Genomic DNA, 22,622 nt, shown 5'->3' with positions numbered 1-22,622 from the left:
ATGGTCAACATACAGGTGGGATCACAATTAACAGTTTTGTGTAGGTTTAGATGCCAGCACGCCCTAAGGCTTTCCAGGTTGTTTACTGAATGCGCTTTCTTAGACTATGATATCTTAAGAAGCTGTTTAGAAACCAGGAAATGCAAGGCTTACGAGAGAAAATTTATGACTGGGGTGAATGGCTCTGTTTAAATAACCATTGCAAAAGGTGCCCCAGTAAGACTTCTTTACCTTGCATTTGATGTTCTTATATGGGTAAATTCTCATTATGCCATGTTAATGAACAAAGTTGCTTATATGAATAAACCAAGTCAGCTAGGCAAGCTTATTGTGAACAATTACTCCCTCTTAACATCAGTAAATCTGCAAGGGTCTTAAATGTGGCCGTGTATCATCACAGAGGTAGCTGGGAAGTTAACAGGGAAAGGCACATGACATATTTGTATGAAAATCAGCTGAAGCCAATGCTACTAATTCTCCATTATGAGATAAAAGGAGACATAGAAAAGGAGAACGTACCCCATAATTCAGCAAAGCAACAGTTAAAACCATTATAACAATGGGAGGGAACATGAACAACTTGTAATGATGATGATGAACATGATGTGATTAACATCTCCTTATGATGGTTGGGATTTATAATGTTCATAAGACACCTGCAGTTGTGCTAAGTGTTCAGAGTGTGTAAACATGGTTAAATTACGTTATGTTGTGATGAAGGACATTTTAAGTGGATAAAAAATTGCTCTCTCAACTTCCCTCCACCTCTGTACTTGGGGGGAATACAATGCTGAGTAACTACATACTATTTTTATTTACTTATTAAATCCCTTTCTGGAAAACTGATGTCGGTATCAATTTTTTTCTTTAAACAAAAAACCTATGAGCCAAATTCAGCTGAAATACATATGTTTAACTTAAAATTAGTGCCATTAGTCTCAATAGAGCTGAATAGACCTCTCTGGGAACAATCTAGGGCTGTAAGAAGAGCCACCAAAGCTATTTGTGATGACTGTATCAAGAAACTTTGCAATGTGATTGAGACATTGCTTATCCAAGAGCTCTTTGAAAGAATCTCATATGTTGACCCCTATACAGAAGAAAGCTCAAGATTTCTGCTAGCATGATGGGCTTAGTGATCTTTAAGATTGCCAAAAGTAGTTCTAACTGGGTTTCAGCTAGCATCACTATATCAAAACTGGGTTTCCTTTTGCCAAGGCCTTCAAGTAAAACCAGAAATTGAGGGTCCGCAAAACAGAAAGAAAAGGGGGAGGGGAGGAGCACACAATGCTCACAGTATATTTTTATACATATTTACAGAAGGAAGAGCTGTGCTATCCAAACTTGAGCTTTCCCCATGGATGAGTCAAACATAACGTTTCATCCCAGCGAAGGCACAGAGAACATCTCAATGCACAGAAACATTTCTACACAGGAAAGGGTCTGGGAGATATTGACCCCACTTTGGGTAATTATGATCATCTCCTTCCTGGGTTTTTGTGAAAATGGAATTGTCCTCTGGTGCCTCTGCTTCCAGATCAAAAGAAACCCATTCACTGCGTATATCACACACCTGTCCATTGCTGATATCTCCTTACTGCTTTGTACATTTATTCTGTCAATTGAGTACATTGCTGGTTTTGGATTTGCATATGGTTTTTACTATTATATCACCACCATACTATCTATCATCTTCCTTCTTGGCTATAATACTGGTCTCTATCTCCTGACAGCCATCAGTATTGAGAGGTGTCTGTCTATTGTTTACCCCATCTGGTACCGATGCCACCGGTCACAGCACCAATCGGCAATTGTGTGTGCAATCCTGTGGACTCTGTCTTTTCTGATGACAGTAGCTGAATATTTAACATGCAAAGATGATTCAACAAAGGAAAAATTCGACAACGGCAACCATTGCCAAGCACTGCTCATCTTCACGTGGATCCTGACTTTCATGATCTTCATTCCCCTAATGATTCTGTCCAGCCTGATCTTAGTTATCAGGATTCATCGTAACTCCCTGAGACCTCATTCGTCAAAGCTCTACATCATCATTGTGGCCACGGTCATTGTCTTCCTCATCTTTGCCATGCCTATGAGGCTGTTGTATCTTCTGAATTATCACCACTGGTCATCTTTGCTTAGCCAGCAGAACCACGTCACCATCGTTCTCTCCACTGTTAACAGTAGCATCAACCCCCTTGTTTACTTCTTTGTAGGAAGCAGCAAGAAGAAAAGGTTCAAGGAAAGCCTCAAAGTGGTTCTTAGTAGAGCGCTCACTGATGGGTTGCGGCCGAGAAGCCAGGAAGTTGGCATGAGTTTGGATATAGCTGAAACAATTTTCTAAAGCTTAGGGGCAAAACTTTAGGGGCAAATAATTGGACTTGGAAGGTCTAATAAACCACTGCAAAACTAAAAGTATTTTTCTTCCACAGAATGTAAAAAGCAGTAGTGAAATGGTATTGTTATCTTTGGTGGTTGAGCAATGGAAAAATATGGACTAGAATAAAGATAACTTTTATTTGTATTTTTTTAATTATTCAAACACATGCTACATCCTGATGTGACTATGTCAGTCAAAGATACCACAGTGGAAAAGAGACAGGCCAACAGAGAATATAAAAAAAGGACACAGAAATATGTTATAAATAGTGTGACATTTATACAAGCACCAAGCAGCCATAAATGCTATTGAAGTCATCAGGGCCTGTGTGTATTTGCATTTTTAAAAGTCAAATCCACTAAACACAGGATTCACGTTACATACTGGGATTTGGTTTCAACTGTTTCCAGCTTGTTGAAGTGCGCAAAAGAGCTGCTCCCTCGGGGAAACAGAAGAAGAAATCCACGTATGAGAATAAGTCCCCATACATAGCCAAGCACATACAGTGTAGCTTTGGTCTAGCAAGAAATCAAAGTATATATTAAATAGTCTAATTCATCTGCCTTTAAGGGGCTACTTCAGAGTCTGTTTTCAAAGTATATGTTGCACAACTTCCAGTGACATCAACATGTCTCTGGGTCCTTGGATAATTTGGTACCTGACACACAGGAGTTTCTGCCAATATAGGGATGTTGTCAACTCACAGAGGGCTTTTGCCCTAATTATGAGGGGTGGGGTTGGCTTATCCCCAAAATGTCAGTGTTCTTGTAGGTTTAGTTATTCAAGGAGTCTGTAAGAAAATCAGTCCCAACATTTGCTGTCTCAGACACTTACTTAGTATTTATCTATTCTCTGGAGAATATATATTCCCCATATGTCTCTCTGTTTTATAACAATCGGTTTTGGATAAACAGAAAAAAGAAAGGTGTGCCTCACACAATGAGTGACTGGACACAATGAGTGACTGGACACAATGAGTGACTGGGGCTACACCCCAGGCGCACTGTTCCAGCTGCCTGTCTCCTTCTGTATGCAAGGGTACTGGGGTTGGTATTTTGTGGAATTTAATTCCCAGGGCCACTTGCCCAACTATAGCCAAGCTGCAGAGTGCAGAGGAAGACAACAGCAAAGAGGGGATGGGGCCAGGTCAGCTTTAGCACACAGAATATGGGAGGTCTGGGCAGTCAGAGTGCTGTGGCACTTTCAAAGAGACATATGTTTGCTTCTGGCCCCTGTGGAGCTCCAAATTCATCAGGAGCTGAGACCTCCCATCACAAGCAAAAGCAGTATCTTCAGCTTCCCGCCAAGTTTCCATTGGCACACTTAATAGCTAACTGGGGAAAGAAAAATACAACCTACCCCTCCTTTGTTGAAAGATTGCCAGTCCTGGAATAAGGAAGATGGTAGGTTAAGACCGAGGATTGGATGGGAATTCATGCATAGAAGAGATCTCAGAAGGATAAATGTTCTTTCTGTGCATGTGCCCCTTTCTCCTTACATTAAAGTGTTTCAATATGCCATTGCAGAAAAGACTCAGGAGAAGGAAGAGGTTACCTTTATGTCTTCTCGAGTCTCTTACTCCATTAAGACCTTTATCTATGACAGCCCCTCCGCTTGTCCCAGTTTTTGTCCTAGAAGCTCTAGTCCCGGGCTTGTCACCTCTATTGATTCAGGTAGTAGGTAAGTGCAGTCTGCTACTCTCATAGGGCAGAGATCTACTGTACTGCTGGAATGACACATCAGGTGAGCAGATCCCCATTGCTGATGGTGAGTGCAGGATAGGGCAAATAGGTCTGTGGACATGTTGGGAGGGACAGGGGGGAAAGAGTGATGTCCACATGCACATAATATGGGTGTGCATGCACCTGCTGGGAGCTGGGGAAATTCGTCAACACTGATAAATGCCATAAACTTGAATACTAGGATAGATCTAGCCCCCCTATCCCCGCAAAAACCCAGACCCTTCTCTAAAGCCATTCCCTACCCTTACCTCAAGACTCCTTGCAATAATCACATGGAGAACCAGAGAGAGCGGCAACATTGCAGGAAGCATGTTTAAGACATGCTTCCACTGTAACCACACATGTAACTCAGTTCTCTCAAGAGTGCTTCAGGTGAGATAAGGCATATTATTTAGAGTATGTAAACATACCCAGATTACTATGCTAGGTTTGGATTAAGGATCACTGTGCATGCAGCCAGGCACTAGAGCTGAAGATGCAATAATATGCAGCAGGGCAATCTGGATGCTTATGAGCTGAACAGGTGCTCTAGGACTTATGGCTTCTTACCCCTTTTCACCTGTGCCTGGCCATGACCTCAAATTTTGGCAAACTGTCCATAGATCTGTTCACAGAGCAGACAAAATTAACACTCAGCATGAGATGAACATCCAGAAGGATGAATAAGAATGAATATTTAACAGTTGAAAAATTATTAATGCTTCCCAGTTCACAGATAAAAATAACTTATGGGTGTTCTTTCTTCTTTATCACAGCACCTGATGACTGTTCTCTGTGCAGACAGGCAAGGGGAACTAATAAGCATATGATTACATGATTTAAAAAGGAAAAAAAAAGGCAAGACGGGGAAAATGTGACAATTTGTTGCACAACAAGGATGTGATTCTCCACCAGCTTGCATTTTGAAAAATTATTTGGATCTGTGGAAGAGGTTGAAATAACATTGTGCAGATCAGATGGTGTAAACACACTGCAGTGGTGCAGAACAGAAAAGATTGTCTTTAGGGTAAAGTACTAGCCGTGGAGTTTAGAAATGTGGGTTCTATTTTAATGCAGTATTGGCATCTAATTTTTCTGTTCCTCTCCTTCCTGACTATAAAATGAGGGTATATTATTTTGCTCCCAGTGTAATGCCTCCACATTTACACTACAGATGCTTCAGAACAGCAGCTATCTCTTGGTTATCTCTTGTAATGTCCAGGTCAATAAGGTGCAGTCAAGACATGGAATTATTCAGGGAAGTCATGCCGAATATAGCACTTACTTTGTTAAAAGTCCCTTTACCAGACTTCTGTTCTACTTGATACTAATGAGTGTTGTGGAATATAAAAGTATGGCTAGAAATACAGGAGGAAGTCACTTCCCTAGGCACAGAAGAGTTTTTGCTGTTGTAGCTATGCCCTGGATGAAGAGGATGATACGGAGCAGTTTGCTGTGCAGGTTCAGGCCCAAAATGATGTGATGAGTTTATGCAGCAGCTTTCCTCTATAACTCACAGAGATGAGGAAGAAGATATTGCCCAGTTTACTTCTAGCCTGGAGCACACCCTGGGAAACCCTCTAAGGGAAATTGAAATGCTTCTCAGTTGCACTGGTTGCTGCTGTAGAAAAAAACTCCCTCGCACCCTTTCCTAGCATGAGCACAATCTACAAGTGCACAACATTCCCTGGTAAAATGCCTCAGGTCACTTTGTGGGGGGAGGATAAGAGCAACAGTTCAATTGCAGGGTTCTCCAAAAAAATCCTAGGTAGAACGCCCACAAAGTCCAGGAGCCCGTGATGTCTGGCTCTTGATGTGCACCGGCACTCCTTCTCAAGTTCTCCCACTCTGCCAGTCTCAGGGGGAGCGTAATCCACAGAATGGGTTTTGTAAGCTGAGAGAAGCAAGTATTTTTATGTATAGTCTACAAATAAATGTAAAACTTTTAAGAGCTATGTGCAGAAGATGAAGTGAACACCTTAGTGTCACCGTTCTATCTCAGAACAAAAAGACATTTGCTTAAATGCATTGGAGGAGGGTGCTCTATGCTCTATGTCATCTTTGGTCTATCTGGATTTAATTTTTGACTCAAAGAGTGACATATGTGTTTCAGATATAACTTTTTTTAATATTATTTATAGGAAAAAAGTTCTCTTTGTTACAAGTGAAGTATTTCAAATGAATACATACTCTGAGCTCAGTGAAGATACTCAATTACATACTACAGCAAATTGTAATTATTTTGTGGAAATAAACACATACAACCAGTAATTTTTGTTTTGGTTAATACTGATTTTTTTTCCTCCCTGGGCTTGGCCTGGAATGGACCTGCCTGTAGCCAGAGGACAGGCTGAGCCTGTCAGACCAGTGTCTCAGCAATAAACATCTCTATTTCTAACCTTGGCATGGCTGAGGTCCTCTGTAAATATAGCTCTCTTCACTACCTATATTTTTTATTATCTGCTCTCTTTTGTTCTTTGATCTGCTAGCATATACAGCATTTCGGTACAACACTGGCCTCTGTTTCTTAGCAGCATTCAGTGTTGAGAAACTTTTATCTGTACTTTTCCCCACAGGATTTCATGTCGCCTCCCAAAGCACCATTCAGCTACCGCGCATGCCATCCTGTGGTTTCTCCCTCGTTTAATCCCTATAGCAGAACACTTTAGGCCTACAGCACAGCTATTTTAAGTCCTTGGGCAGTCACAGTAAAATATCCATTTCTCAACTTTCTATCCATCCTGAGTTTCCTACTGTGTACTCCACTCATACTTCCCTTCAGTTTGATCCTTGGCATAAGGCTTGTAAAATTCTGCAGAGACTGGATGCCTCCTACCCTGTCTTGTCAAAGTCACTGCAGCCTTTATGTTCTTCTCTTGGCCATGCTCGTGAGATCATGTACCTCCTGTAGCATTAGGGTAACAAAATGCTGCCAAAAGGATTGAACAAGCTTTCACCATCATCAAACACGGTGTCAGTCTCCTCATTATTGCTTTGTGTGGAGTTGCAAGAAAAATAAGACACAGAAAATTCCTCCAAGCAGTTTTATGAAGCCTTCAAAGATGAATTACTGCTAGCTTGTCAGAAAGCTCCAACACCTTTTTCAGAGACCATGCTCTGAGGCTCAAGCACACATTAGAACATTGTGAAGGTTAAAAGCTAAGACAAATAATATACAGAGAAAATTTTTTTTTTCTTGTTTGGCACAAACCTTCTATCCTATTTTGGATGAGAACATACATGGTATTTCCTAATATTACTTTTTTTCAGCTGCTAAGGAAATAACTGTCTGAAAATTTCAGTATTTACTACTAGTAATTTTTCCATCACAGTGTTTATTCACTTCAGTAAGGGTGAACTGCAAGATTTTCTTTCCCATTAAAACATCTATCATGTCTTTAAATGTCATGTCAGTACATGAGAAAATGCCAGAAAACCCTTCAAAACAATGGTTATTCCATGTTAATCTGATGAATATTTCTTAACACATTCACTATAATATTTAAGCATATTCTGTTCATTTAACTCTGGTTCTGACTGAAAAAAAGGCAAGGAAAATCTGGATTACTTGCATTGACTCAGGTGAAGATATTACAGATTCAAAACAGTGCAGTTTGGAGATCTTCGTGTCTTGTGATCTACATGTCATATTATTATGATCTAATGTGAAACTCTAATTGAACCATTTATGCAATACTGTTATTTGGTATTTATCCTCTAATGGCTTAACCGGGCCTTCATATATACACTGATACTTATCTTTCTCTACCTTATCTTCTTCAGCAACTTGTGAATATAAAACAAACAGGGCAATGCTGTGTCTATTATTAAAAAACCAGTTTGTTACTTTTCTTCTAAATGAGTTAATATGTAACCTTGTTTCTTGCACTTCTACTTCAGATATCTTGAAATGTTTTACAGACAAATGTAATGGAAATAAAATGTGTATTTAAAAGACATTTAATATTGGCCTAAACGTATTTATGAACGTGGCTATGCAAACAAATTATATGCATGGACAGAATATATCAATAAATTTTAGCAAGGCAGAGTGATAGAAGAATCACCTGAATAAAAGTAAGCCACATATTTTAGTCCTCAACAAATAGCCTATTATGCAATAAATGTCTTGCTTAGCTTCTTTTCCCCTGAGAGGACTATGAAGAAAATGTAGATTGAGCCTTGATGCTTTAAACAAAACCAATGTGATTATTTCTCTGCTGTGTATGAAGTTTATTACTGTGTGATGCTGAAGATGGCATTTTGATTTTAGTGTCCTTCAGCTACATGGGAAGGAAGTCACACTACATAGAGCCAGGAAAAATGAAGCAAACCAGAAATTTATCAGCAAAGCAAAACAAGGAATTAATTCACTGCTTCCCATGGGCAGGCAGGTGTTCAGCCATCCCCAGGAAAGTAGGGCTCCATCATGCATAACAGTGACTTGGGAAGACAAACGTTGTCACTTTGAACATCCTCCCCCTTCCTCCTTCTTCCCCCAGCTCTATATGCTGAACATGGTGCCATGTGGTCTGGGATATCCTTTGGGTCAGTTGGGGTCAGCTGTCCTGGCTGAGTCCCCTCCCAACTCCTTGTGCACCCCCAGCCCACTCACTGGTGGAGTGGGGTGAGAAGTAGAAAAGGCCTTGATGCCGTGTGAGCACTGCTCAAAAATAACGAAACCATCTCTGTATTATCAACACCATTTACAGCACAGATCCAAACCACAGCCCCCTATCAGCAACTGTGAAGAAAATTAACCCTACCCCAGCCAAAACCCACACAGTGAGGTGGCAGGAAGTTATTTTTTCCTATTAGCACATCCTTCTGTGCTGAGCTGCAATTTACATTAGGATAATCATGTTACAGATGAGGTCCCAGATGCTGGAAAGTGAAACATTTCATTTTCAGAAGTTAAAATGTCATTGGAAAAATCAAGTTATTGGAGAGGAAAGCATGATGGATTATCATTTTTGGAAAGAAACGGTGATATTTTTGGAATACATGGTAAATAATAACAGATAACAGCCTGGGAGATTGCTGACAAATATAAGTCAGGAATGAAACAGAGGGGACTGTCAGCAAATTATTCTGGAATAACAAATACATTTGGGGACACTTTCATTTTGAAATTCTGCCTTGCAAGGTGGGACTGTGTTTGCTACCACCACACTTATATCTGCTCATCTGACAGAATACTCTCTGGGAACACAGCAAGGTAGGTCAGCAAGAGCAGGTCCACATTACATGCTAGTCTGGTACTGGAACAGGCCACAGAACTAAAGGATGGTATCTAACTCAGAGATGGCTGTTAACATGAGACCACAGAGACAAAAGCTCGTGGGAGATGAACAGACCAAAGTGTGAAGAGAGACACAGAAGTAAAAACATGCAGGACTGGATAACAACATTTAAAACACAGAAGACTCTTTTGCTCTACATTTACTGCATTGGTAAGGTGCCTTGAGGTTAAATCACTCATGATAAATTTCTAGTAGGTGCTTTAAATGAAACAGGATTAGCAGAGAAATCAAATCATATTCCTCTGACATAAAAAACTTTTGCTAGTGAAATTTCATTGACTACCAGTGAAAGTACCACTGGTTTACTCTGGTGGTTTGTATCTTACTTACTTATATCTTACTTGCTCCACTTGGTGCCAAGTGCACCAAGTAACCCAGGCCCTAGCTGGTGAATCAGATCCTTCATAATTATAAAATATTGAGTTCTGATCCAAGCATAAATCACCAAGAGTCATATGCCTTGAAAATTGGACCAAAGATATGAAAAGAGATGGAGGAATACAGAAAAGCTCTATAGATTTGCTCAAGAATGGCCTTGACTAAGGGCATGTTCTAATCTTCTAAGCCACAGTACAAAATAGTACTCTTTTCAGTGTGTACACCAAGTACAGCATGTAAGGACTTTCCCAACAGTACAAAGATTTTAAATAAAGTCTACATGTTCAGAAAAAGTTGATGGTTTTTTATAGTTTCATTGAACAGTATCATCTAGATTAGGAAATGTCATTAATTATCTCTCTAACAGCACTGGGAAGCCTAAACCTAAGTCTGCAAAACAAGGTCATCAGGCACTGTATTCCTCAACAGTCTTATTTTAAATTTTTTTAAAACAGGATAACTCATTGTAACAAATCAGGAGGTAACTCTTATCAAGAACTTGCCTTTAAATATGCTAAAGAGGGTACAAGCAGAACAGAAAAGGAAGGAAAAGGAGTAGAAAGAATTAGAGAAAGACTGAATAAGCAGCAAAAAGGAGCATTTGGAAATAATGAAAATGGGTGTAATATTAGGAAGACTAAAATATAGGTGGAGCAAGCAAGAAAACAAGAAAGAAGAGAGAACTACCCTGTGAGCAGTACATCTGTGCTTTCTGAAGAACAGCACAGCTCCACAGAAGAGCCTTACGAAGTTTTCACAAAGTATAAAAGTAATTATTTTATTCTGGTATAGTCTTACAGACAGATAGAAATAAACCATCCAGACCTCACTGGAGAAAAAATTTTCCACAATCAAATGTAAAAACAGCTCTGGACGCTGAAATTTTTTTGTTCCTATTTATTGAAAAGACAGAGAACAGGTATGAGTGTCAAAGGAAACTGAGACAGTAAAAGTAGAAATGAGCTGCCTCAGCCAGCCTGAACTGCACAGCTGATACCGGCCACATGAAGCAAGACTGTGAGTCAGAAGAATGTGAAATGATGTGACATTTGGCACCTGGCAAGCTGAAAGAAAGAATCCTAGAGCATCTATGTATCCATCATCTTTTCATGATACCCTGCCCACTGAAAACCATCCATAACATGGAAGTTGCAGTGTGACTTTAAGGTATTCTGGGATTTACTCAACGTAACTAGCAGTCATGCTGAGCCTCTCCTGAGCAAAAGGAAAAGGTAAGAAAGATTAAGACATTTACATAATTTCAGAATATTTTAATATTGTGTATCTGATTAGTTATTGGTATCTGATTAGTTATTGGTATCTGATTAGCTGAGATGCCAATATTGTTAAGCATGGAGAGTAGGTGTTTACATTATTATTTATGAATTAAACATTCCTGCCTATTTGCAAAACATAGTTTAGGATACAGTCATTTTGCCTCCTAAAAGCTAAGAAAATATATATTAAATGGAAACAGTCACAGGATTGGAATCTGCAAACTTTTACTTTATAATTTTATTTTAAAGGTATTTGTCCTTATAATGTCATTTCAGTATTTCTGCAGCTGTGTTGCTATCCTTGCTGTGTTGCAACTTTGGTTCATTGTTAGGCTGATGCATATGTATTAGCATAGCGGATGAAAGTAGAAATTTCTGTTGGGTTTTTTTTCCTTTCTAAAGGGGATTTTTTCCCCCAGATATTTCAATTTCTGTCATTCTTGGTAAGTAACTTCACATACTTTTCTCTGTATAAAAAGACACTGCTCTGAAGTCACTGAGTCTTGTGGAAATATAGGGGCTTAAGCATACAGAGTGGTACAAAGAATGAAGAATGTAACTCTAACTCTAAATATCTTCATCCTTTTTTCACTAAACAACTTTGAATTAACTCTTATCAGATAATTTAAATTACTGTTTCTATACTGCCAGGCCATGACACTGCAATCTTTACATGTATTCTTAATGTTAGCAAGGTAAGCAGTCACAGTGTCTTCAGTGGAGTTACTCACATGCTTAAATATATGCAAAGATAATTTTAGGAATAAAGCTTTATTTGCAGAAATCCAGGTAGCTAGTAATATCAGCAGTTACAGTACGTTTGCCTGCTCTGCTGTCTGCAGTGAATTTCCTGGTCAATACATTTTTAATTCAACTTTGTAAGCAGAGACAGAATTTCCAGTAAATCTTATATATTTGCACTGCTCTGTTTAGAGTGATGCTGATACTGCCAGCAGAGCAGCAAAGTTTAAGAAACATAACCACAGAAATAATAGACTTTGTATTCCTTTTGTCAACTGATCTGTCTTCTTCTGAGCCTTTGAGTTTGTGTCATTAAGCTTGTCTTTAAACTATACAGGCTGGAGTCTTAAAAGCAGACAATGGAGATTCTTAAGCAATCAGATTTGGAGCTTTAAGGAATGCACTGAAGGTTAACATAAAAGAGCAAGAATTCACAATAATCCGTCATACAGTAGTAGAAAACTATAGAGGATAATAGCATTTACCCAGTCTTTTTCATTAATTATTTTTTTTGGGTTATGAGCAAAGACAGATCACTTATTGTTTCATGTCATAACTTTCTTTCCAGCATAAATACTGAAGTTCTTCCTCTCTTCATGAGCTGAGGACAATGCTATTAGGTTTGTCTGTGATAACTCTAAAAGCTAAATTGCCACTACAGCTTAACAGACCAACAGATGTGGTGGTTGGTCTTCCTCCTCCTCCCCTGCTCTTCAACCAGGATTCATCACTTCACTAAGCTGCTACAACTGCTGAGCTAGCAGGAAAATATTCCCAGTTTCTTTTAGAAGGAGTTTTTTTCTGTTGGACTAATGAACTGAATTGAGTGGCTTCACACAAGTATCAGCATCTCATGCAAGCAGACAGGCAGTGGCGAGCAATTGGCTTGACTGAGCTGTACTTCTGGCTCCTCTGGTTGGGTGAAACTTCACAGCAGCTACAAGTGATGCTACTCGGGGCCTCCTCCCCCTGCAGCACTTGCCATGCCTTCCTCTCCCTCTCCTTGAGCTAGTGGTGGTGTAGTGAGCCAAGTCAGTCAGGCAACAGATACAGCTGAAAACTTACACAAAACCATCAGAATAGGATTTTAGCTTTCAGCCAGCTGACTGCCCTGCTGCAGAACTAACGCTACTGAAAAGGAGGAAAGTAGAATATCTGAGAGAAAAGAGAGTAAAAGGAGTAGATCACAGCAGCCTGGAATCAGGCTAAACTGCCACAGAGGAAGATCTTCAGTGCTGTCTTATTCCCTTGGGTGCCAGGGAGTGGGGCAAGAAAAACCAAAATTATTTCAGTTGTAGGCCTTTTACATTTCTTTGTACAAAGGGGTTTTGGAAAGCATTCATAATTAGTGAAGAGAGTTTCTTCACACAAGTAAGACAGCTGTCTGTTTAGCTAGTGTAATTTTTATTTTTCTTTCGCTCTCCCCACCTTTATGCCTCTTCTCACACTGAACAGTGTTCTTCTTAACTTTTGTAAAATTTAACTGTTAAGTACCTATTTTGAATCTTAACACTCCAGTTAAAATTTTCTAAATCCTGGAAATAATTACACAAGCTCTGGGACAGATGGCTTTTCTTGGTAGTGCAGGAAGCAATGGAGGTAGAACTGTATGTGTTCCACTTCCTCCTGACAAGGCTGCTGCCTTGGGCAAGCCACCCCTCCTGTTCTCCTGAAATGGAGTAATTTCTAGACCACACCAGTCTCCCCACTGCATTAATAACTCTTGCAGCCAGAGAGCCACATTGCTGCCGTTGCTTCCTTAGTCTTCATTCCTAACGGGCCTAGTTTTCTGCTCTCTCCCAAGATTTCACAGCACATTTCAAGTGACTTGTTTAAAACTCCATTACAGTTTTCCAAACAGGATTTCTCAGACTCAATCACCAAGCCACAGAATGGGTCAGGTTGGAAGGGACCACAGTGGGTGGTCATCATAAAGGACATTGCATACAATTACATCCAGACAGTTCTTGTGTATCTCCAGTGAGGGGGACTCCAGAACCTCTCTGGACAATCTGTTCCAGTGCTCAGTCACCGGCACAGTGAAGATCTTCCTCATATTCAGGTGGAACTTCCTGTGGATCAGTTTCTGCCCGTTGCCTCGTGTCCTAGTGCTTGGCACCACCGACAAGAGCCTGGTTCCATCCTCTTGGCACCCTCCCTTCAGACACTTCTAGACACTGATGAGCTCCGCTCTCAGTTGTCTCTTCTCAAGACGAATCCCCCGAGCTTTTCCTCGTAGGGGAGATGCTCCAGTCCCTAACCCTTTGTTGCCCTCCGCTGGAGCCGCTCCAGGACACCCCAAGCCACTCACAGCGCTCCCCACAGGGCGAGCCCCCGCACACCCCACACGCCAAAGGCCGGCACGGCACCGCCCCGACTCTGCTCCTGGCAGCTCCCAGCTGCGCAGGCTGCGCTCCAGAGGAGGGATGCCCCATCCTCAGGGCTCCCGGCGCCCCCACGGACAGACACACAGACACAGACACAGACACACGAGTCCGGATATGGCGGTCCCAGTTCCGGAGCGGCTCCGCCCGCCTGGCCGCGGGGGGGCGCATCACGTGCGCGCCGTGCCCGCACATGGCGCCGGTCACGTGAAGGGGCGGGGGCGCGCGGCAGTCACATGACGCGCGGCCGGCCGCCTGTCGTCCCGGGGTACCGCCGGCTATGGCGCCCGTGGCCCCGATGGCGCCCGTGGCCCCGCTCCTCGTCATCGCCCTCCTGGCGCTCTCCCCACCGCCAGGGGCGGCCGCCGCCGCCCTCAGCGACCCCTACCGGCAGCTGTGCAGGTGGGCAGCCGGCGGGACGGGAGGGGGCGGCGGGAGAAGGGCTGTAGCCGGGGGGACGCGGGGAGAGGGGGCTGTCCCGGTGCCCGTGCCGCCCCTGCCCTCTGCGGGGCCGCAGGAGCGCAGCGCCTGCGCTCGGCACGGTGGGCTCGGCAGGGCGGGCCCAGCCCCCCAGGCGGCCTGAGCGGGCGTTTTGGTGGCCGGTTGCAGGGAGGGTGAGGCCGGGGAGCGGCGGGCAGGTGTCCCGGGTGGGGGCCGAGGCTGGCCCGTGGCGAGCGCCCAGCGGGGCTGGGGGGCTGGAGGAGCCCTCCAGTGGGCTGGGGGGTTTCGGCGGCGTGGGGCCGGTCCCCGCCGGGACCTCCTCGCGTCGCTCTCTGCAGACGGAATTTGCAGATGAGAAGATGAGGAGACTTGCTCTGTGCAAGTCGCCTGTAGTCAGGACTGCTGGTTTGTGCCACTGTGGCCATTCTAGTGTGGGAAAAACCCAAAGTGGTTTGGAAGGGATGTCACTCGATAGTCACTTGATACTAAGGGTATCATCACGTGCCATTAAGTTACTTACAGGTGAGTTAAGAAAGCTTTGAGAAGTGCTATGTCGAAATGGCACTATTCTTCGTGTTTTGGCATATTTCTAGTCTAATTTCAGCCATGAATTTAGTCTGGCACTAATATCTTGCTGGTCCTAATTTCTTCATTATTTAGGTGGAATACGCAGGGCACATACAAGAACATGTTAATCAGTGGCACTGGGCAGGCACCAATGTAACACGGTGAATGTAGCACTGAGGGCAGATTGCTGGAGGGAATAGGTTCTCTGCCTGGTGGAATTTGGGTTATGATATTGTTAAATAATAAAAAAGTAGGTTTGCTTGCAAAATTAACCCATGAGGCTGGCAAAATATGGTTTTGTCAGATGACCAGCCTAGTTGTAGAATTGGGACAGAAACGAGAAACTATTCTGTAGCTTCTGGAGGGACTTTAACTCCTGACAAGCCATTTTTTAAATAAAAAACACCCTAAATGATTTGGTTCTCAAGCAGTTCCTACTTAGAGAAGTATGTTAAGTCCCGTCAATATCTGTCTTGGTTTTGTTGCATGTCTGTGAGGAGAGGAATATTTGAGAGTGCCTTAAGGAGACCTGTAGTCTGGTTTTAGATGCAAATTACTTCAGCTAGTTTCATTTTGTTGCTGGCAAGTGAAAATAGTTTGCAAATAGATAGCACAATCAGCAGTTTTCCTTTTAAGATGGACCACTTCAAGAAACTTGCATTTTCTGTTGTGCCATGGCTTTTGTGCCAACTGCTTTGAAGGACCTATACCTAGTAATCTAGAATGGGTAAAGGAAAAAAGAAGAACTTATGGTCTGATAGGTGGGAAGTCCCCATGGGGTTGTGGTTAAGTGTCTTAGGTACCGTTGCCAAAAATCTATACCAAGTGAATGATGATACAGGTAACACAAACACACTACTATTGTATGTCTCAGCTGACAGACACAGTGAGGGTGTGCAGGACAAGTCCCTGGCCAACCTATTTTTGTACTGGCTTAAGACAAAGTGTTTATTTTCTACAACTGCTAAGAAAACGGTGTCCTGGCTTTTATGTGTTGTAATAGATGGGCCTGGTGAAACTGCAGCAGCTTCTATGTCTGGTGCGTGAATGTCAAGGTGGGCAAGGAAGAAAACTGTTGGGAGTTAGAAGAGGCACTGGCTCTCCTGTAAGTAAGAGCAGGAAAGCTGTTTTGCAGGGAGGAGGAAAGCTGTCAAAACTGTTTTGCGCAAGAACTGTGGCATGAGGCTACTTAAACTTGAGCTGGTGGTTTTCATTGTTTGTTTTGTGTAGCCTTACTGCAGTATGCTTGGACAGTCTGGGGAAAGAAGAAAACCTTTAATTGTCTGAAACTTTGCCTAATGTTATGGCTTCGGTAACTGATTTCGTTTTGCTTTCTCCTTTGTTCATGTGTGCTCTGACAGCTGACTGTGCTGTCATGTGACTTGCAGTTGGAATTCTCATTTTATCTTCTGCGTAAAGGTTTCTCCAGGATTGCTGCAGTATGAGCACCTGGGAAAGATTACAGGGAACTGGTTGGATATAAGAAGTTGCTAGTTAGTTTGGTTTCTTTCTCCGTTTTTCTTATTCCCTTTATGTCTTTCATGTTACAATGCAGGAAAAATTCTGGAGTTGGACTTAAATAACTGTTCACAAAATTAACTCTACTTCAGTAGAAAGCCTGACAGTAACATTGGGGGAGTTACTGGAAATTTCTTTCTGTCCTTTCTGAAGAATTTGTAGAAAATGCTTTGGTTGTGATGGTAGAGCAGCAAATACAAACTGCATCCTCTGTGTGCTGTTTTGCCTGAAAATTTACACTGGATGAGAGGTGATTTAATGATAGGTGATGTTTTTGCTCCCTTGCAAGGATAGGAGTTGTTGCATAACTTCAATGATTTTTAGACTTGTGAATGGAAGGAAATCTCAAACTGCTGTACAACACAGGATTGCTGTCACGCAGACTTCCATTTTTGGGGTTGTAAGTCAATCCTACTTTACATTTAATGTTATGGTTTTTAATAACAGCTCCTAGAGCTGACTGTATGATGTACAGTTCTGTTCATCCAGACACCGTCTCTTCAGCCTTTGTCATGAAACCACAACTCTGCTCATGTGTGCTGCTTGAAATCCTGGGGTTAGCATTCAGCTTGGCCCTGGTGAAGAAGCATGTGCTGACTACAGAGAGGTGACCTTTGGGTGCACTTGCTCAGCTCTGTTAAGTGCTTTGACATATTGAAGTGGGAGATGTAATAAATAAGTTATTACTGGACTTATTTGCCTGTGTGGATGGTTGCTTCACATGCCTGGGAAGCTCTCATTATAATGGTGTGAATGTGATTTCTCAGCACATGAGCCTGCGATAGTTCTTGTGTACTTCAAATTGCTATCCCTTTTCTTAGGCATTCTGTAAAATGATGTAATAGATGTGGTTTAGTGTGCAGCATGAAAGACCAGACGTCTTTTGGATGGAAAAAGCCGAAGAGCTTGTGGTGTAGCTGTAAGGGTATTACACGTTACACGTTCTAGAAAACTTGTCTGAAGACATATGGTGTGCATGATAGTTGGAAAAGGTGATGGGTAAGCTAGGGCAGAACTAAGCATGGGTGGGGATGTATTAAAAATCTCTTGTAGCATAGCAATGGCTGTACTTTGTGCCATTCAAGCTCGCATTTGCTGTAAGGAGAGATTGCTTTGACTGGAGATTTCTTTACCATACATATTTGTGTGACAATGGTAGCCACATCTAATAGTGATTTCTGTGGTGAGTGAGCTGCAAGCTTCAAATTTGCAGTGACCATCCTGGAAATTTTGCTGGTTGAAACTGCTCATAAAGAGCTTCAGATACTGTTGAATCTCTTCACTGTTCTGGTAGCTGAGGAGCTTCTGTGCACAAAATTCTGTGGATGGATAGTCATGATAGTCATATATGGAGCTGCTTTCTAACTGTGGTTATAGGTTGCCTTGTCTTTCTGCCAGATTGTCTGTGTAACACCCCCTCAGCAAAAGGAGCCATTTCAGTGCATTCCCCAGAGAGGAAACTATGCTTTACAGCTGTTTGGAGCAGGGTGTACTGTTCTTCCTAGCAGTTATCCCTCGGGTAACAGTTTGAGAACCAAAAAGCTTGAACCATAGTTGTGAGAATGGTGGCAATAGTCTTTCTGGTACTCTGCTGCATTTGAAGTGGTTCGCTAGTGCTCAGACTCTCTGGCGTGGGGACACGTGTTGTGACAACCAATAGCCATCTGCACCTCTTCTGACTCCAGTGCATCAGCTGCTGATCACAAGGGGAAAAAAAAAAAAGTGGAGCTCTTATTTGATTTTAAAGCTTGCTGAAAAGTAGTTTAATTTTCTTTTTCATGCTTTTGCTTCAGTGTCTTAAAACAACACTAGGTAGTTGGAAAGGCTGACCCGCAGGCAAGGTTATTCCCAGTATCTTGCTTGGACCTTGCTTGCACAACTGTTTTTGACAGTGGCCTGGGCTAGCCCTGCCTCCTTCCCTGCCTCCAGCTGCTGGTGCATGGCCAGAAACTACTGTAAGCCAGACTGGGAACTGGTGAGGCTCAGTCCCTTCTCCACTCACACACACCTGTTGTTTTTGCTGAGTTAATTTGGAGAGAGGACAGTCCCTGGGCCCAGCTTGTGTCTGGTGCTGGGGCCAGCAACACTGTGTAGAGACAGGAGGAGAGCCTGCCCTGGGGGCATTGACGTGGGTGTGTGTTTCATACCTCGTAGCTGTGGGATAGTTCACAGTTGGGTTTATAAGAAAAGAGGAGTCATGCTGAAGTTTCAGCAAAAGTAACTGACAGTTTTAATCAAGGCAGACACCATGTTTGAGCCTAGATCTTGAGCTGCACCAGAAATGGTTGCTTGAATGGTTTAATCTCTGAGGTAGCAGCTGTATTAAGCCCCCTGGATCAGAGGGTGCATTGCACCCCACCCCATGACCACAGCTGTTACTTTTTAAAGCTGATGGTATAGCAGCTCCCTAAACTAGCTCAACTGCATGGAATGCAGGATACCTTAAGCCCTTCAAACAAGATAACTTCGTCTGGCCGTGGTAAGGAGGTAATTACATCAGGCATCACCACTGGAGGAGGGTGCTCAGCAAGCTGGAGGAAGCCAGTCCATGTGACTCACATGGCCAGGATGGGCAATGTGATTGCCAACAGATTGTTTCCATTATGGGTTGCAGTGGAGAGGTCAGCTTGTATCTTATTGGAAAGTAGAGCAGATGCAACTTGAAACTATTCCCAGGTACTGATTTAATGCCAGGAGCCTTTTCTTGTGAGAGAAATAATTCTTGCTTTTAACTGTGAAAGTTTATTTTGCATCTCTCTGAGAACAGCTGCTTATGCTACCTCCAGGCTGCTGTTACTCCCAATGCATAAATCCTACCTTGCTCCTTACACACATTTTTAGAAAAAAAAAACCTCCCTAAAGCTTCCTTGAAAGTAATGCTACTCTGAAACTGCACTAGATTTTCATTTATATGTGCCCTTGAAGTTGTGTTTTGGAACATGATTAAACGTTAGATTTCTTATTTCCTTTGTGTGGAAATAACCTTCCCTGTCCAGGTGCCTGTGAAAGGGTGGAGGGAAGGACTGGCTTCAGAGACTGCTTTGCTTTTGTTCTCTAAACTGCTCGTCTTGTTTCTCTTTTGCTTCTGGCCTGTGGGTGAACTGACTCGAAGCTGTTGATTTCCTCTATTTCATAACATGGAACTGGGAAAGCAAACCCTTAGTCTCTGACTGATAATTCTGTTGTGTGAGGGACTTATCTGTTTGTGAATGAAACAAGAATTTTTTAACTTGCGAGTTCTCTATAAAAAACCAACACACTGAAGAACACTCCAGCATGATCAAAACCTTTGTGCTGTAGTATTATTTGTTACGTTTTTGTCATGTGCCAAAACCAGTCAACAAAGAGTACCGGAGCCCTTGAGAAATTTTCAGTGAAATGGTAACTTTCTGGGGCTTCATTGTGAAGAAGTTGGGTTTGGATTGAAACACATTTTGTCCTGGATGTAAAACCAGGTTTAGCCTTTCTGTTTTCAGAGCCCTTGAAGATAGTCAGGTTCTTCCAACTTTTTATGTTTGTATTGTCAAGCTTTTTCCCATTGCTGAACTTGGTTATTCTGTAGCTTAATTATCATCTTCATTCTGTGTCAATTTTGCCTTTATCCACTTCAGAAACACAAGAGACTAGCTCAGAGAACTAATCAGTACGATTGTAAAATGTCAGATATGCCTGCTTATGAGGAAAGAATAATGGCAAGTGTTTGTCTAGGATTGAGACACAGTCCTTGAATATGTAGTTTTATGGGTGTCTTGGGTATGACTCAGTACCTGGCAAGTTATTTTTGAACCTTATATTAGGATATAAAGGCTCAAATATATGAAGATTTTCATCTTAGTTTTTTGAGTTTGCAGAGAGAACTCTCTTGCATTTGTCCTTAACTTGTTCCAGCCATTAGCATACTGAAATTATTACCACTGCTGTAGTACAGGGAAGCCAGGGGACCTGTAGTCAGTAATTAAAATGGAAAACTATGTGATATCTTACTGCTGACTCTTTGATTAAATATGGGATGCACTGGGTTTGAGAGGAGTTCTCAGAGGTTTTAAAATCTAGAGTAAAGTAGCTGAACTGTTGCTTCCCCTTTCTTACCCAAGGACTGGACTTCAGAGTGGAACAAGAATGATTTCCCTTTTTAGGAGGATCTGGGGTATGATAGTGGCAAGTGGTGCAACACCTATGAGCCAGAGATTAAGACAGACGAACCTTACAGGTGAAGCTTCACATCAGTTTAGATTTCTAGATTAAGACATGTTTCTGTGGATCAGTTACTCACTCTATGTGAGTTGTAAATAATAGGAATGCCTAATAAGTCACTGTGCTGTCCTCAGTTTTTTGATGTGATGAGTCTATATCAATCCTACTGAAGTTTCCACTGGGGATAGAAGGGAAGCTGGAGAATCGGTTGTGTTGCAAAAATCCATAGTGTCCAGAGGATGCAGGCTGCTGCCAGTGCCAGAAGAGGAGTAGCTGAGCCAAGCTGATGGCAAACATTTATTGAGCTGTGCTTCTTTAACAGAGCTTGGCCAGAGCACTCTGCTAGTAAACCAGGCTGTCTAAAGAGTTCCTGGCTCTAAACTAGCTGACCTGGGCCTGCCTCAAAACTGAGTGATGCTGCATCATGTGACTGACCACATCTCACTGCAGTCCTAGTGCCTGCTGTGAGGGGAGGGGACTCCTTGCTTTACCTCTGAACTATGCTTAATTTAATTTTTTTTCTGCTGTTACTGTGATTTATTCCCTGCTGTATTTAACCAGAGCTTCGTGTTCCTTTCCCAGTTTCTAGACAGCTGACTTTCTGATATGGCTGTAGCTAGATAGTGTGATCTTTCACTGCATCTCTTGTGGATAGCTCTGCTTGGTTTCCAGCTTATGACATTACCCTTCAGAAACTGTCCTTCTGATACATATATAGATATGTGTATATATATAACATGTAAAATGCATAAAGGTGCAGCTAGGCCCTAATAAGCACTATTAGCATCTTTTAGCCTGAATGCTGTGAGAATCTCAACCCCAATTTTGATCCTGAAGCTGGGTGGCTCCACTGCGGACAGGCAGGATGAAACTTAGACTTAGCACTTCTGCCACTGTTATTGGGTATTGCTAAAATGCAGTAGTGTGGGGCCTGCCAAAGATGTCTGAGAAATTTATCAGGCTGTCAAGGAAAAAAGATGACTGCGGTGATATACCTAGTCAGAGTGGTTTTCACAGAGATTTGACAGGGAAGAATGTGTGATTGGGTGTTCAAGAAAGGGAAAAATGGACCTGATGTATGCTCCACAAGTGGTTAAATATGTTCTTGGTCCCTCCACCACAGCAATTTCTGGTATTTACAAATACAGAGCACAAATATGAGTCTCAAGTTAGTGGTGCTCTTAGCTTTAAACTTCGTTATTTCAGGGACTGGTATCTAGAGGGTGACAGGACAACATGAATACCAACTAACAGGCTTTTTTTTCTTCTCAGTTACACTTGGAAAGCAATTGATACAGACAAAGAGGTAGTTTACAAAATAAACTTCTGTTATGGTGTTGAGGAGTGTGGAAGCGCAAGTGCAGTCTGTGCCTATGACATCAAAAAGAAGACCTATCTGTCTGTAGGTAAGTAAACAAGTGTCTTTCCTTCTAAGTAGTTCACAGTCATGTTAGTGGATGGTCTTATAACTATTGCAAACTATGTTAGCAAAGATTTTTTTCTTTGCTTCTCAGAACAGTGTAGAACTTTGTTCTGTTGAGGATTACTGGGATTTGGGAAAACATGATCTGGTTGTAGATAACCACCGTATGGGACAGTGAAACATATCTTATGGTCTAGTTAACTGTAATCTAGTGTGAAACTATGCAAGGCTATCTCAAGTAGAAATAAGTGCATCTATCTGTGGCAGGATATGCACTATGCACAGCTTTGTT

General features: G+C 42.1%; 2 protein-coding genes across 2 annotated transcripts in view; both read left to right on the top strand.

The window, feature by feature from the left end:
- The first annotated feature begins 1,357 nt into the window (after nt 1–1,357).
- Nucleotides 1,358–2,347, top strand: MAS1 (MAS1 proto-oncogene, G protein-coupled receptor). The gene has a single exon (XM_017813674.1). It carries the CDS (start codon nt 1,358–1,360, stop codon nt 2,345–2,347), a length of 990 nt encoding a protein of 329 aa, XP_017669163.1.
- Nucleotides 2,348–14,485: 12,138 nt separating this feature from the next.
- The window catches only part of IGF2R (insulin like growth factor 2 receptor), a 57,529-nt gene continuing 49,392 nt past the window's right edge, over nt 14,486–22,622 (top strand). The window contains exons 1-2 of the mRNA XM_017813710.1: nt 14,486–14,589; nt 22,180–22,313. Coding sequence (XP_017669199.1) covers nt 14,486–14,589; nt 22,180–22,313 — 238 coding nt within the window. The remainder of the gene's footprint in view (nt 14,590–22,179; nt 22,314–22,622) is intronic.

Source organism: Lepidothrix coronata, unplaced genomic scaffold (assembly GCF_001604755.1).
Source record: "Lepidothrix coronata isolate B3197 unplaced genomic scaffold, Lepidothrix_coronata-1.0 Scaffold42, whole genome shotgun sequence".
Taxonomy (NCBI): domain Eukaryota; kingdom Metazoa; phylum Chordata; class Aves; order Passeriformes; family Pipridae; genus Lepidothrix; species Lepidothrix coronata.
The sequence above is the reverse complement of the archived record's forward strand: the minus strand, read 5'-3'. Positions and strand labels throughout refer to the sequence as shown.

Coding starts and splice junctions, on each gene's coding strand:
- MAS1 (XM_017813674.1), top strand. CDS start 1,358: ATGGATGAGTCAAACATAACGTTTCATCCCAGCGAAGGCACAGAGAAC.